This window comes from Petaurus breviceps, unplaced genomic scaffold (assembly GCF_028583685.1).
Source record: "Petaurus breviceps papuanus isolate PSGF00001 unplaced genomic scaffold, PetGlider_PUasm1.0 90808, whole genome shotgun sequence".
NCBI lineage: Eukaryota > Metazoa > Chordata > Mammalia > Diprotodontia > Petauridae > Petaurus > Petaurus breviceps.
The window spans coordinates 1,973,942-1,990,959 of record NW_027187349.1 but is presented as its reverse complement, the minus strand read 5'-3'; the positions used below and the strand labels follow the sequence as shown (position 1 = coordinate 1,990,959).

General features: G+C 37.7%; 1 protein-coding gene across 3 annotated transcripts in view; it reads right to left on the bottom strand.

Annotated features, from left to right (window-relative positions):
- Positions 1–16,578, bottom strand: part of SYTL3 (synaptotagmin like 3) — an 86,035-nt gene extending 69,457 nt beyond the window's left edge. For 2 of the 3 annotated variants that reach the window (XM_069070335.1, XM_069070337.1), the window contains exons 1-2: positions 14,649–15,362; positions 9,618–9,836 (exon numbers count right to left, since the gene is read on the bottom strand). In XM_069070335.1, the coding sequence (XP_068926436.1) occupies positions 9,618–9,836; positions 14,649–14,758 (329 nt within the window). In that variant the 5' untranslated portion in view covers positions 14,759–15,362. Of the gene's footprint in view, positions 1–9,617; positions 9,837–14,648; positions 15,363–16,481 lie in introns of those variants that run through there. The other variant, XM_069070336.1, reaches the window with a different exon arrangement.
- Positions 16,579–17,018: the final 440 nt, after the last annotated feature.

The window sequence follows — 17,018 nt, the reverse complement described above, 5'->3', positions numbered from 1 at the left end:
TCACACAATAGGAACTTAATAAATATTTGTTGATAAATAATTTGAGTGGTTAATCGCCAATCTCAAAGAGCTTTAGGGACCAATCTGAAAGTTCATTTCTACTCTGCTTTTAGAAATGCCAAAGGAATCCAATCTAGTTTGAAACTTCTGAAGTCATCCAAAATCAGTCTCAGAAAGGACCCTCCTTCTCCTCTTTCTCCTTTTTCTCCTCTACTCATTCCCCACCCTCACTCACCATAAGTAACAGCTAGCAGAGGCCTTTCTGTTTTGTCCTGCCCTATCCCTCTTGCCTCTGCTTTATGAAATTTCTTATTAACTGCAACTTAGGGCCAAAAATGTTGTGCTTAGTTTCACAGTTTGTTAGGATTCCTTCACTTGAATAGCCTTAGCAACAATATTTCTGATAAATATCAGAAGGAAACAAAATTTAAAAAGAGAAGTTTAAAGTATCTGGGGTCATAAATTCAATCTATTTTGGACCAGAACAGAAAAGGAAATTTCAGAAACTAGCTGTTCAGTTCCTCTTTTTTCACTCTGAAACCTCCTGTGTGATTTACTCCTGTTGCCTGCACTCCCTACTTATCCAATACCATCATTTAAAAGTTATTTTTTTCAATGAGCAAGAATTTCTTTTCTCCCCTTTCTACTTCCCTCTACTGGGAGGATGAAAATGAAAAAAAAAATCCTTGTAACAAATATCCTGTATTTGGGGATATCTGCTTTACAATGTTAAAACTGATTTCCCAAAGGTCACCAATGATTTTCTGGCCAAATCCAATGGCTTTTTCGCATTAATCAACTAATTACTTAATTTACTTCCATCTTTCCAGACTGATTTTATATTACTTTTCCCTCAGGCTTACTGTATTTCATCTAACCTGGCCTGTTCCCCAGACATGATATTACAAGCTGCTCCCCATTCCAGAAATTCTCTTTCCTTCTTCTCCTCTTGGAATTTCTCAATTCCTTTGTGGTTCAGTAGAAGTGACAGTTGCTACATGTGGCCTTCTACCTGACTTTCGAGACCCTTAGTGATCTACTTTCCTCTGCTTCTCCCCAGCTATCCTTATGTCCCACCCCTTCCCAGACTGCAACCTCGGCCCTAGTCAGACAACTCTATTCAGGGTCCCCACCAACACACAAAGTCCATTTTTATTGCTATGTCTCTGCCCATGCTTTTCCCCTAACCCAAAATGTCATTCTGCATACCAACCTACCTCCTACCTTTGCAAATCTACATCTTGTCCATCCTTCAAGCATGAACTTGAACTTCAAGCATAAAGCTTTTTTCCAATTATTGAATTTGACACTGATCTTTCCTTTTCTGAACTCCTGCTGCCTTCCCAGTCAGCATCTCATAGTTCAGCACTTCACCTATAGCTAATTTTTTTTCCTGTATACTATTTTTCTTTCCCCAAATAGGTTGTGTGTTTCTTGAGGGCAGTCAGTATGCCTTCTCCCTCTATAGCATCTCCTTTGGTTTCTAGCTCTTTTCTGAACACTGTGATTAAAATTTGCAGACAGCTCAAGTATGCTATTCTTAGGCAATTTTAAAGTTATGCTTTTTTATTAGTGCAGTTATAATTTAAAATTTTTTTCATATGTTTTTCCTTATCCTACAACTGACACCAGGGCTCCTGTCCTGAAAGCAAACAGCCCAGAGAAGGGAAAGACACAGAGTTCAAGGAAAGGGAAGATGATGAGACTTACCAAGAGCCTTTTTACTGCTCAAAATTAGGAGCATATTAATATAAGACATGAGCAAATAAAAAATATTACAAAACTTTAAAAAGTTTTAACTTTAACCTTCAATGATTTTTTAAAAAATCTTTCAGTTGTTGGTGGAGTTGTGAGCTGATCCAACCATTCTAGAGAACAATTTGCAACAACACCCAAAGGACTGTAAAAATGTGCATACCCTTTGGCCCAGCAATACCACTTCTAGGTCTGTATCCCAACGAGATCATAAAAGTGAGAGAGGACCCACATGTACAAAAATATTTATAGCAGCTCTTTTTGTCGTGCCAAGAACTGGAAATTGAGGGGATACTCATCATTTGGGAAATGACTGAAGAAGTTGTGGTATATGAATGTAATGGAATACTATTGTGCTATGAGACATGATGAACAGGTGGACTTCAGAAAAACCTGGAAAGACTTATATGAACTATGCTGAGTGAAATGAGCAGAACCAGGAGAACACAGTACACAGTAACAGCCACAGTTTGTGACTGACTTCGATTGACTTAACCCTTCTCAGCAATGCAAGGACTTAAAACAATTCCAAAGGACTCATGATGGAAAATACATCCAGAGAAAAAAAACTATGGAGTCTGAATGTAGAGTGAATTAGACTATTTGTTTTGGTTTTGTTTTGTTTTGCTTTGCTTTGCTTTGTTTTGTTTTTTTCTTTCTTTTGGTCCTTCCTATTCGTTCTGGTTCTTCTATACAACGTGACTAATGTGAAAGTATGTTTATTGGGAATGTATGTGTAGAGCCTATATCAGATTGCATGCCATCTTGGGGAGGGTAGAATGAGGGGAGTGGGAGAAGATTTAAAACTTAGTAAAGTGAATACTGAAAACTAAAAATAATAAATTAACTTTAAAAAAAAGCTAAAAATTCTTTCAGAGTCAAAACAAAGTATGCAAAGCCTGCTAGGAACAAATTTCCTTTTTTCTAAAATGAGGGAATTGATTGGAATAATCACACAACTTCCTACCTAGCTATAACATTGTATGATACTATAAATATTTTGTCAAATGTTGAAAAAGGGTCTATGAGTAAATAATTGAAATGGACACATCTCTGCTTCAATAGTAGCATTTCTGCAAGTTCACTATTAGTATTACAACTATCTTGTGGATTTTGAAAAGTCTTATTTCAAAATAAGGAAGCTGGGGTTTTAGAAATCACATCTCATGTACTAGGAGGTTAAAGCTTTAATGACATTTAAGCCTGAGAATATAGATTTCAAAATGGCAGCCTTCCTGGGAGATTGCCTCACCCGGCTGTTCAGTTTTGATTTCAGCATATCAACTCTGAGGAGAAAAAAAAATCCTAAGTGTCATGTGACACTCTACTCTTCAAGGTTGATGATGTTCAACCTCAAAAGATAAAGTGCCTTTTGGTATCTGAAATGGAAAAATAAGGTCTTGAAATCCTCCTTAGCCAGGGTTTCTTAGAATTTCTTACATCATAGACCCTTCTGACAGCCTATTGAAGCCTGAGGATACATTCTCTGAATTATATTTTTAAATTCATAAAATGAAATACTTAGGATTATAAGGTAAAGGAATTGAATTGAAACACAGTTATCAAAACATGTAGTTTTAAAAATCAAGTTCACAGACCCCAGGTTAAAAACTCCTGTTCTAAACATTATCCAGTGGAACTACATATTTTCTTCAGAACAAGGACCAGCCTGTCATTCAACACAAGTCCTTCTCATAGACTTGGCCTATCACAACAACTTTGTTTTTCCTTCAATAGATACTTTAACTAGTTGAAATCAAGTCTGGGGAAAACTGAGCTGGAACAGAGAGGCACTTTACCTACATTATGTCATTTGATCCTTACAATTACCCTGTATGGCAGTTTTTTATGTGGAGCATTAAAGGGAGAACACAGGGTACAGTACCACCTTGGGGTATAGTTGTGCTAGAAGATGGAGACTCTCCCCCATGGAATCCTTTGGGACCAATTCTGTGTCACCGTTCTGGAGGAGCATAAAGAGAGATTTGAGGATTGGGATATTCTTAGGGGATGGGGCTTTCCCATGGTAAAGAAATGTGCCTCCTAGGCAGAAAGCTCATTCCTTCCTCCAACCCCATCCCCAAGTCTGCACCCTGAGCCAAAATCTTGTTTCCCCATGCTAGGTTGGGCTCTGTTTTGTTTATTAAAGGACAGAGGGCACTAACCTAACCAAATCCAAGAAATGTGAGCTGTAGAGGAGTAGCTGTGCTACATGAGAGGCATAGTGGTATAGTGGTATAGTAACCTGAATGTTCGACATAGTCAGGAGGCTTCCGTTCAAATCCGACTTCAGAAACTTTCTATCTTTGTGATACTACACAAGTTATTCAGCTTCTCAGAGCCTCAGTTTCCTCATCTGTAAAATGAAGATTACCTATAACCTTCCTTATAGGGTTACTGTACGGATCAAATGACATAATTTAGGTAAAGTACTTTGCATTTACAATGCAATAGAAACATGAATTGTTAAAGGTCATTTGTTTGTTGTTCAGTCGTGTTTGGCTGACTCTTTATGACCCCATTTGGGGTTTTCTTGGCAAAGATACTGGAGTGGTCTGCCATTTTCCTTCTCTAGCTCATTTGGTAGAAGAGGAAACAGATCAGGGTTAAGTGACTTGCCCAGGGTCACACAGCTAGTAAGTGTCTGAGGCTGAATTTGAACTCATGAAGATGAGTTTTTCTGATTCCAAGCCCAGTGCTCTATTCACTAGCTTCCCTGTTAAAGTTCATAGTGAATTGGTATAGTATAGAAACAGAGAAGATCCAATGAAAGCAGGTGAAATAGTTTCACCTCTCTTTTTTGACTGGATGATTGAAATGGATGAAGTCCCTGAAAAGCAACTTAAGCAGATTTGTGTCATGATGTCAATGAATATAATACTTGAGCATTTAGAAGAAGTTAGAATTCGACTGCTATATCTACAATATATTAATGCCCTTAATATTCTTGCTCCCAGAGGGCCTCATACAGCTGTCACTGCTTTATTTACGGCACATTTTAAAATCGTAGGGTTACAGACTACTTTCCCAGACTCATGTACTGTCAGATTCTAGCCCTTTTTCTTATTTTCCACAATCACACAAACCACAGATCAAAAACACTGAAAAGCAAGTGAATTATGCCCTTGTGCACACAAACTCATACCAATTTATGTACTTGCTTTTCATTGATTAGTTGGCAGAATGTGATAGAGGTTTGAGTTAAATATACCTTTGATCTCAGGACATCTTTGAATTCAGGATTCCTCAAAGGGGTAATCCCCAAAAAGGGAATGGAATAATTCCATATTTTAAAAACAAAACAAAATAAGACAAAGATAATAATAAAGCTTTCTAGCTACTCCAAGACAAAGTATTTCCACTTTTTTACATGTATTTTTTCCTCACTACATAGGTTACTAAGAATGTAATCAACAATTGTTTTTTAAGTTTGAGGAAAGAACATTGTCCCTTTGGGGTCTAACCCACTCAATCACTCTACCTAATTACTGTATATAATCAGGGAGGCAGCTTTCTTCATTACAGCAGAAAGGTCTTTCAAGGCATGTCCTCCTGATTTCATGTATAAACCCTAACCACAAGCATGTACCTTTTTTTTTTAACAAGATGTAATTAGGTTTCATTGGCCTTTGTGTTCACAAACCATGTTTTGAGGGCATCCCTTGACACAGACTTAAAACTTAGGTGACCTTAGGCAAGTTGCTTAGGATTTTAGTTTCTTCATCTATAAAAGTCATCATAGTTCATGACAAGAGTGATGGACTTCATGTCAGAAGGCCTGGATTCAAATCCTGACTTTTACACTTACATCCTGTGTAATCTTGGGCAAGTCATATCTCTTCTCTGGGCTTTAGTTTCCCCATCTGTGAAGTGATGGGGTTGGCCCTTGACAGAGAGGTGATGAATTCAAGGTATATATTTTTCACACATCAAAAACGTGAGATTTTGTTTTGCTTTAAAATGCATGTTTGATACAATGGTTTGGGTTTTTTCAATTTTTTGGAAGGGGAAGTAGGAAGAGGAGAGAAAGCTAGTGATAAGATTAACAAAATAAAATTAGAAAAGAAGGTTGTTGAAGCACTTTCCAAATGTATAAACGAGAACAGAGGGAAACTGAATAGGAAACTGAGAAGCAGATCAATTTTGAAAATAACATGGACTAAGAGGGTGCCTATAAATTGGAAAATGGCTGAAAAATTTGTGATAGATGAATGTCATGATATACTATTGTGCTGTAATAAATGATGAAAGGGGAAGTTTCAAAGAAATATGAGACTTATAGAACTGATGCAGAGTAGAGTAAGCAGAACCAGGAGAAGAATGTATACAATAACAATAACGTTGTAAACACAAACTTTTAAGAGACTTAAAATGATGACCACTGCAACAAGGATTCCAAAGAATAGATGATGAAGTTAGCTATTTAAGAGAGGTGATGAACTCAGAGTACAGAATGAGACATATGTTTGGATACAGCTAATGCAGAAATGTGTTTTGCTTGACTATGCGTATTTGTCACAAGGATTTTTTTTTTAATGGGAAGAGAAAAAAATATTTTTGTTCATTGAAAAAATTTTTTCAAGCCTTTGAAAGAATCCATAAAGAATAAAAAAGAAAACAGCCATAAAAGAATTTATTATAGACAGAAAGATAAGTCAACAAGCTGTACATTACTCAGATTTGCAGCTTCATGTGCAGTCAGTCCTCTTTCTATATTCTATTTTGTATATACAAATGCTCTTTTCATTTGATCCTTGTCAAGTTCAGAATTTAAAAACAAAAAATGTAGAAAAAAACCAAAATGAGTGGGTTGGATTAGATGGCCTCTAATGTCCCTATCTGCTTTAAATTCATGAGCCTACAAGCTTATAACAGGGTGATCTTTTAGGCCTCTTCTAGCTCTGGCATTCTGCATCTCTACTTGCATTTTGCCCTGATATCTGATTGTGTCCGGAATTAGTCACTCTGGGTCCTTTATAGTGGAATCAAAGCCCTGGCAGATCTTTCCAAAGTTTGAATGGTCTTATAACACAGGAAAATTTTGTCATCCCGTGACCAGCCTGCCTATGTCTGGAAAGAATCAACACCAGGTGATGAATTTATTTTGGCCACAGCAGCTCATGAAGGTGCAAAAAGGATGTAATCTCTGTCCTCACTCACACAGGGGACGTCACAGAGCTTCTAAAGTCCTGAAGCTGAAATGTTAAAATCTGCTTTCCCTGCTAGAGTCTAATCTGCCCAGAAAACAGTCAACTTTCTTCTAATGCAAGGGTTCTTAACCTGAAGCCCACATGCTCCAAGGAGTCTCTCCCCCATGAACTTGTCTGGGAGGAAAATTCAAGCTCTGTGATTTCCCCACTGGTGATGAGGACAGAGATTGCATCCTCTTCACACTTTCATGAGCTGCTGTGGCCAAAATAAATCCATCACCTATTAAGCAATCTCTCCAGGCTTAGGCAGGCTGGTCATGGGATGACATAAGGGATTTCAAAGATTTCTCCTTCCCTGATAGAGTCTAATCCTCCAAGAAAATAGCCAACTTCCCTCTAATTCAAGGGCTCTTAATCTGGGATTTTTATGTCCCAGGACCACCCCCAAAAAATTTTTGTAGGGTCCATGAAATTGTCTGCAGAGAAATTTCCATTTATAGGCTTTACCTGATTGCCAGAAAGGTCTATGACAATATGACTCTATTCCAATATATGTTCATATGGATGTAATGTTAATTTGCCCTTCCCTCTATTTGCGTTTTTCACTTTCTGTAAGTGGTGAAGTGAGAAGAGTCCTGGACTTGAAGTCAGGAATTCCTGATTTCAGATCTTTTCTCGCACACTCTGTGTGACTTTGGGCAAGTTATTTAACTTCTCTCAGCCTTGGTCTCCTCATCTGTAAAATGGAAATAATTATAGCACCTACCTTACCAAGTTGTTGTGGAGTTCTGATAAGATAACATATATAAGGCACTATGCAAATTTTAAATCTCTCTACAAATGTTAGCTTCTGTTTCATGGATGTTCCCCGTGGCTTAGGACCATAAAGCAGTTTGGTGGTATGGTGGCTAGAGAGTTGGAACTGAAGTCAGGGAGACCTGAGTGCCACCCATGGCAGATGTGTTCAGAACACTTGGAAAAGAAGTGCTTATTTTCAGTTACTTCTGCAGTGTTCTTTTCCAGTCCCCAGCTCTTTAGGGTCATTAAAAGATCAAGATGAACAAGAACTGCACAAAGTAAAAGGAAGGGAAGAAGGAGCCGATCTATAGATGGGTCTAAGACATGGTTTTGCTATACATGGTATAGCTTACACATGGTACCCTCTGTCTACATACCAGGATTAATATAGAGAAGTCTTGTATACAGTCATATCCCATTGTCCTGAAATAGGGGGCCCTAAATTAACACCATTTTACAGAATATCTAAACCGAGGAACTAAGAAATCCAAGCAACCTAAAGCAACCAGTAGTCCTGGGTAAAAGACTTCTAGCCCACAATTTGTTTAATAATTTGGCAGTCAACAAACATTTATGAAGAACCTTCCATGTGCCAGGCACACTGCCATGCACCGGGGATACAAAAAAGAGGCAAAAGATGGTGCCTGCCCTCATGAGGCTTATGATCTAATGACAAAACTTCTGTAAGTGACCATAATTTTCAAGTTTTATTTCATTCATCCTTTATTATCACAGAGCTGGAAAGGACATTTAAGGTACTTCACAGTCTAACTACAGCTGAACAGTAATGCTTTCTACATCTCTGACAAGTCTGCTTATAGACCTGCAAATTCCTTCATTCAATCTTAATGTAATATGAGGGGCAGACTTTTTGTTCTCCTGGCCACCCTCTTCTGGACATACTCCAGGTTACCCAGAACAGAACTCCAGATGTGGTCCTATCTGGGTTGAGTATAGTTGGATGATCAACTCTATTATTCTCGACACCATCTCTTCTAACACAATTTATGGTCACATGAGCATTTTTGGCTGCTTTATTATACTGGTGACTCATATTGACTTTGAAATTCACTAAAATCCCCAGATCAAGAGATTACAAGAACCCCACTGCCTAGTCATGCTTCCACCACAGAGGACTTGTGAAGTTGGGGTTTTTTTAATCAAATGCTTTATTAACTTCTAGTTTACATAATTCATTTCTGCAAGATTTTGAGTTACAAATTTTCTCCCCATTTTTCCTCTACCCACCACCCCAAAATAGAGGATCCCACTGGATATCCACTCCTCCAATCTGCTCTCTCCCATATCCCTTCCAACTTTCCAGTAGGGCACAGTGGATCTCCATGCCCCAGTGCCTGTATATCTTATTTCCCATTTACATGTAAAATAATATTGATAATAATATATTTAAAGATCAAGTAATCAAGATTAAATAATATATTTAAACATTTGATTTTAAAACTTTGAATTCCAGATTCATTCCCTTCCTCCCTTGTCACCCACCCTTACTGGGAAGATAAGCAATTCAATATAGATTGTACATGTGTAGCTATGCAGATAGTAGATATATTGTAAAAGACTGACTATATTTCCTTCCCTCCTATCCCACCTCCCACTTGTTCTATTCTCTACTTTGATCTTGTCCCTTTTCAAAAGTGTGTGCTACCAACTTCCCTCTCCCCCAGAGAAGTTGGGTTTTTTTTTAACCCAAGTGTAGAACTTAACACATTTCTATTGAAGTTTATTTTATTAAATATGGCACATCATGACAAGCTGTCAAGATCTTTCCGATACTATTGATTTTGTTGTCTAGTATGTTAGCTGCCCTCCCAGCTTTATGTCAAATAGACTTAATAAGCATAGCAATAACTACTAGTTTGCAAATAACTTGGTTAACCAATCTGGACTGCTCACCCATCAGCAAAGCAGACAGTGCATTTCCATAAGCAGGTTTTCCTCAGGAAGACCCGACATTCAGAACATACTCGATGGCTGCAGCCCTGGCATACGCCTCCTCGGTTCATCACCAAGCCCAGAGATTTCTGGCATCGTGCACAGAACTTCTCTTTATATTCCTGATTTGTGTTCTTTGCTGGTCTCCATCGAAGATCCTGCAGGTGCAATTTCAGTTTCCTGTGAACCCAAGGGACCAAATGATAAGCCATAATTTAGCACAAATTGACATTACTCCTCAATCCTGTCTCTACAGGGTAATTTTGTTCCATTCTCACTCCCTCCAAACAATGCACATAGGAAAATGGTCGTAATATAGTATAATATATTCTTAATAACATTAATCTTCATTAATTAATCTTAAAACATCTCAGTAACATTACAATTAATATGTTATACATTATCATTATACAGTATAACACATTACATATATGTTAAATGCATGGCATGTCATAAATCATGATGCACATAATAACATAATCACATATATACATATAAACATGTGTTTCCTATTATAATATATTGTGGCATATATAATCATGCATTTATATAATATTTCTCATATGTGTGTAAAATATGTATTATATATAATAGTGCATATGATATGTTTACATGATATAACATATTTCATGTACATTAAAATATGTGCTGCATAATTATGCTGCATATAATTATATCATATAAAATATTCCATATACATGTAATGATATGTGTTACATATCATATTACTACAATGTATAATAATATATAGTAGTAATTCAACCCCCCCCCAAAAAAAAGAAAGTAGTGAGAAAGAAAAGCAGGAAAGACATGGGGAAAAAATCAATGTAGTATTAAGTCTCAAGGGAAGGACAAATTTGCAATTCTCTAAGTCCCCTAATAATGAGAACTTACAATGCTATTTAGCTTGCAGTGATATTTTTTTCTCATAATAAGCTTATAAGGTAGAGAGTGAAATTACTATTATCTCCATTTTATGGGTAAGTAAATTGGGACTAAGTTTAAGTGTCTGAAACTTTTTTATTGTTATCTAAAACACTTGTGCTTAGTATACTCCAAACCTTTCCACTCCTTCATCAAATATTTATTAGGTGCCTAGTATTAGCTTAAATAAGCAACATTGTATGACAGAAGATTGGCCTCTGAGTCAGGAAGACCTGGGTTCAAGTCCTACCTCTGAAATCCATACTGGTTGTGAGACCCTGGGCAAGTCATTTGCCCTCTTAACATCCCCTAAGTTGAAGAACGGTTGCTGATCTGCATTGGTAGAGTGAACCTCCCTACATCAATGAAATCAAAAGGCCAGAACTAATGATAACAGCTTCTATTTATATAGCATACAAAATGTTTTCCTTCCCAAAATCCCATGAGGAAGGTAATACAAGTGTCACCCTATTTTATGGTTGAGGGAAACAAGACTCGGGGAGGAAATATAACTTGCCCACAACCTCACTAGGATCCAGAGTTTGCTCATTCCATCTTCTTTTCCACTCTGCTACACTGTCCAAGGGCTGTGTTTGGGTTAGGGGCATGAAAAAAAATAAGCATTTATATAGTGCTATGTGTCAAGCACTGTCTTTAAGGAAGGTACAAGTCTTATACTTTAAGAGCTTTAAGGTACCCAGAAAAAAATCAGGAGAAACCAAGCTCATATCAGGAATTTCTTTTTAAAAAAATTCCCCCAGATTATGTAATGGGGCTGCGATACTCTAAGAACAGTCTTCTTTTTTTTTTTTTTTTAAGCAATTGGGGTTAAGTAACTTGCTCAAGGTTACACTGCCAGTTATTTCTGGGTGTGGTGCTGAGTATCTGAGCCCGGATTCGATCCAGGTCATCCTGACACTGGAGCCAGTGCTTTTACTCGCTGTGCTACCTGGCTGCCCTGTAGAACAGTCTTCTTTTAGGCGAGCAATTTCTTCACTTTAGGTCTCAGTTTTGCTATTTGAAAAATGAGGGGACTGAGCTGAGTAATCTCCAAGACTGCTTCAGGCAAAAAGAGTAGTTGCCTATCAATGATAGATGAATGTAATGAAACATTAGAAGCACAGAAAGACTAAAATGAAAATTAACTGACGGCAAAGTGAAATAAGCAGAACCAGGAAAACAATATACACAATGGCTATTATAATATGTATGGCAGGGCAGCTAGGTGGCACAGTGAAAAGAGCACCAGCCCTGGAGTCAGGAGGACCTGAGTTCAAATTTGACCTCAGATATTTAACACAAAAAACTAGTCATGTGACCTTGAGCAAGTCACTTAACCCCAATTGCCCTACCTTTCCCCCTCCAAAAAGAAAAAAAAAATCATTGGAGTGGCTAAGTGGTGCAGTGAACAGGGATCAGGAGGGCCTGAGTTCAAATCAGGCCTGAGACACTTAACAGTTACTAGCCGTGTGACCTTGGGCAAGTCACTTAACCCCAATTGCCTTGCCTTCCCTTCCAAAAAAAATATATGTATGGCAAATGGAAAAAAACAAAAAAAAAAACAATCCAATCTGAATGTTATAAAATTATAATGATCTAGCTTGGCTTCAACACAAGGATATGAAAAGGTACCTCCCCCGCAGAACTGGAGGTTTATGGGTATGCACTGCATACGTCAGACTTTCTCATTATACTGGTTCGTTTTTGTGAACTGTTTTTTCCCTTTTTTCTATTATAAAGGATATTTCTCTGTATGGGAAAGGAGGAAGATACACTGGAAAATGAGATTATGTAAAAATAAGAGATGTCAATAAAAATATATTTTAAAAGGATTCTTTCCAGTCCTACCACTCTAAGATTCTATGATTCCTTTTTTTCTACAGCTATCTATATGACTAGATGATGAGAACTAATGCTCAGAAAAATGACTCCAAGCCACTGACAGCTCCCTGATGATAAAAGAAGACCTAATCTTCTCCAGTCACTCTACTCGCTGATGCAGAAAAGTCTATGAATGCATTTGGAAGGTTTTTCAACAGTAAGAATTGAAATTAAAATGGTTCTCTGGAGGGCTTCCAGATAACCAGAAAATTTGAATACCCCCTCTCTGGGTATTCAGATTCTGCAATGACATTTATAAGTAGATTTCTTTCTTCATATTTTTTTCATTGTATTGACAAAGTCTAAAACTTCTATCACTTAATCTGATGAAGAAAGGATTCATTGTAAGTGTTTTTCCCCCTTTTATACTGCATCTCTTTCAAGAGCATTAAGGAAAGCACAAAGCACCAACATAATACTGAATTTGTCTGAAACGCCAGCATGTATATGCATATGTATTCACACATACACAAGAGCCCACATCTATTCAGTTATGAGTAAAAAGGTCAGAAGATCTACAGACAGGAGCTGGAGTTCAAGTTCTCTCATGTACCAGCTGTATGGTTTGGTCAAGTTATTTTATCTCTCATAATCTAAGTTTCCAAATCTTCAACATGGCGCCAAAAATATTTGTGCTGTCTATCTGGTGGGGGCCAATGGGAGGGTCCAGATGGATGATGTACATACATGTATTTGTAACTTCGAAGTACTTCACAAATGTGGGCATAGTTTAAATATGTAACAACACAGTCTTATTAAATGATAATGTTTGTTCAATAGTGGGGAAATGCTTATAGTAACAGAAAGATGGAAGCAGTTCCTAGTAATAATTCTATTCTGATTCATCTTTACAGATCAAGGACATTTACATGCAGTAAGTAATCTCCTTCCTCCTAGAAAGCAAACATGAAAAAAAAATCATCTCCATTTATATTTTAAGTAATACCTACAGGCTGCTTGCTCATTTTGTCGACTATTCCCCAAGCCCATTCCTAAGCCTTGCTACTCAGTCAAACGGACAAAAGAGTGCACAGAATGACCTCTTTGAAAGGCAGATCAGCAATTTTTAAGAAAAGGTCATTTCTTCACATTCACTCAATCCCTTCTCTCTGCGGCTCCAGCTTTTTCTCCTTCCAATTCAAATGCAAACTCAGGACCTTATTCAAAGGTATCAGCAAAGAAGGGGTTATCAAGATGCCTCTCTAGGCCTCAGTTTTCCCATGTGTAAAATGAATAGGAAGCTGGACTTCATGATTACCAAGGCTTAAAACTCTTTAAACTCTTAAGAACATACTGCAGTAGGAAGAACAATGACTCTAGAGTCAGAGACCCTGGGTTTCTGTCCTGCCTCTTTCACTCACTAGCTCAGTGTCTTTGAGCAATTCACTTAACCTCTCTGGGACTCAGTTGCTTCATCTGTAAAATAAGATTAGATTAAATTAAGGTCCCTTCTAGCTCTAAATACATCAAATCCTCCATATTTCCCTTTAATTGGGCTCTTTAAATGCAGAGAAAACTAAAAACTGAAAAGACAAATCCACAAACTAAACTATATTAGCTCCTCTTTTATCCACTGGTAGGTATGGGAAGCACATATGAACAAGCTTCTACCTGCTCCAAATCCACAAGTGTGCACTGCTGCCAAAACTGAAGAGATATGGGCTCTGGGCTGACAAAGTGTTCCATGTCAAGCTGGGTATTTCCCTGAGAGCCTGTTTATCAGCATGTACTGGCAAGTCACCACCTGAGTTGGCAGCCTATTCAGCATCAGGTTCCAGCTTTCTCTCAAGTGCCTCTGCACCTTTAACCAACAAACTCCCAATTCTGCCACCAAATATGGGTGTCAGGAGTCCTTAACTGCAGATGACTTGTCCTTTGGAGTATATTGAAGGGCAGCCCCAATCAGTGAAGCAATGTTTGTTAGATAGAGCAAAGCACCATTGGAAGTGACTAAGAAAGACGGGTTCCTAGCTTCCTGCCCTCCTTTTGATTTCAGATGGACAAGGATGGTGACCTCCAATCCAAGTCCTTCAGCCTATGGACTTTCTCAGAGGCTGAGAACCAGTTCCCCAAGTAACCCACCCACTTGTTAGTTTCTCTAAGAGTAGCAGAAGAGGAAAAAATGCAATAAAGGGTGACACCAAGAAACAGAAAATAAAACCATGACATGCTCAAATGCCGACATACCTTATCCTCTCCTCCTCAACCTTTTGCACCATCTGATCTCGGTACAGGACCTGAAGTATTATCTCACGTTCCATTTCCTTGAGGGAATTCAAATTGACTTCTTGGGACATATTCTTTTCCTTTATTTACCAGGTTCTGAACTTGGTTAGTTTTACCTCATTCCACCAAACAGATCCCCCTGTTGTTTTGGCTTGGAAGCCTCTGAAGAATAGTGACTAAGAGTTCTTGAAAGAGCTAACCTCTCTTATTTCATTGGTGATTGTGGTTTTGTTCTTTGTTTTTTGTTCTTTTTTTTTCACTGTGTCATGCTCTTTGGGAGGGGAAAATTTCAAGAGTTTGTCTCTGCTTAAGTCATTACTTCCAAAACTTCTCTGCCACCTGGTGAATGTTTTCACTGGTCATCTTCAAAGACAAAAACACCTCCACCTTGGGGAGGTGGTCCCAAAGGCAAGGTGTGGTCCCAGATAGATATTTTAGCAGTCAAAAAGCAATCTGCAAACTAAGGGATATTAAAAAAAAAAAACAATATATTTATTTGCAATACTTCATTGAGTTCCCAGCAGCTGGCAAAGACTAACCCTGTCAGAGATGATATGGACAGGAGATCTTCATGGGGTGGGAGGTTGGGCTAAATGACCTCCAAATGATTTTCCAACTCTTTTAGGAGTCTATATCAGTTGTCACGCAAATAAAAAAATAATCTGGTTCAAGACCTATAGGAAAACAAAGAAAAAATATTTTTTCTCTCTCATTTTTCTTCACTTAGAATAACCAAAGTCTTTCTGAACAAAGGTTGAAATGTTAGGCACAAAGATGCAACTTTTTTTTTTCTTATTTGCTGCTATGAATTTTCAGGAGTATTAAATAGATGATCCCATACTTTAATGAACATTAGATTGCTCAAATTTTAATTCCACAAATGTGTATGCTGGGACCTTAATAGCCAAGTACAGAGAGCTATATAAAATGTGATCCTTCCTGAACTTTTTGGTATTAGGAATTAGAAACGAAATATTCTTAACAAGTTACTCAATTATTATATCAACATATCAGAATACCATAATAAACTTTGTACATAGCAGATACTTAATGAAAAATATTTGTTGAATTTAATATTTGATACTAAAATCATTTTTTAACCAAAGTTGCCCTAATTGGGAGTTGAGGATATGGAGATATTCAGAGGTATAAGGAGGCAGGTAACCATCTTCATGTGGCACTTCTATCAATTATTATGGGTTTTCATAGCTTTTGCAGGCTGTCATATGAATCATGCTTTTCTTATTTCTGTTGGTACTAGATAAAAGGTTTTGCACATATTCTGTTTGCTATCTTTTCAAGCAACTTCTCACCCACATCCCCTTCCGTCCTTTCCTATCTCCACTTAAAATAAAGCCAAAAGATAGACAAAGGGCACAGGATGGGTTGAAGGGATGATATCTTTAAAATAAAATTAAGAGGTGAGAGAGGAATATATTGGGGGAAGGAGAAAAGGAGAGATAGATTAGGGTAAATTATCTCTTATAAAAGAGGCAAGAGAACACTATTGCAAAGGAGGGGAAGAGCAGGAAGGTAAAAGGGAGTGGGTCAACCTTTCATTGAATTTGGCTTAAGGAGGGAATAACATACACATTCAGTTGGGTATCTTATTCTACAGGAAAGCAGGGGGGAAGGGGATAAGAGAGGGGATGATAGAAGGGAGGGCAGATTGGGGGAGAGGGTAGTTAGAAGCAACCACTTTTGAAAAGGTACAGGTTTAAAGTAGAAAATAGAAAAAGTGGGGGGCAGGATAGGATGGAGGGAAATATAGTTAGTCTTTCACAGTATACCTACCATGGAAATGTTTTGTGTAACTACACATGTACAACCTATGTTGAATTGCTTGTCTTCCCAGTGGGGGTGGGTGAGGAGGGAAGAAGGGAAAGACTCTGGAACTCAAAGTTTCAAAAAAACAAATGTTAATGTATGTTACATGCAACTGGGAAATAAGATATATAGGCACTGGGGTATAGAAACCCATCTTGCCCTACTAGAAAGTTAGGGGGGGGGGATGGGGGAGGATATAAGAGAGAACAGATTGGGGAAAGGGGTATTCAGTAGACTCACTATTCTGGGGTGGAGGGTAGGGAGAGACAGGGAGAAAAATTTGTAACTCAAAATCTTGTGGAAATGAATGTTGAAAACTAAAAATAAATAAATAAATTTAAAAAAATAAAATAAAGCCAAAAGGATTTAATTCACAGTACAATGGACAAATGTAGGCTAATTAATTCATTTCATCAGATGCATTTGCTGCAAATAAGCATTTATTCCAGAAATCTTATACAGCAAAATAAATACATTAGCCTCTTTTGTGCTCTCTCCTTTCTC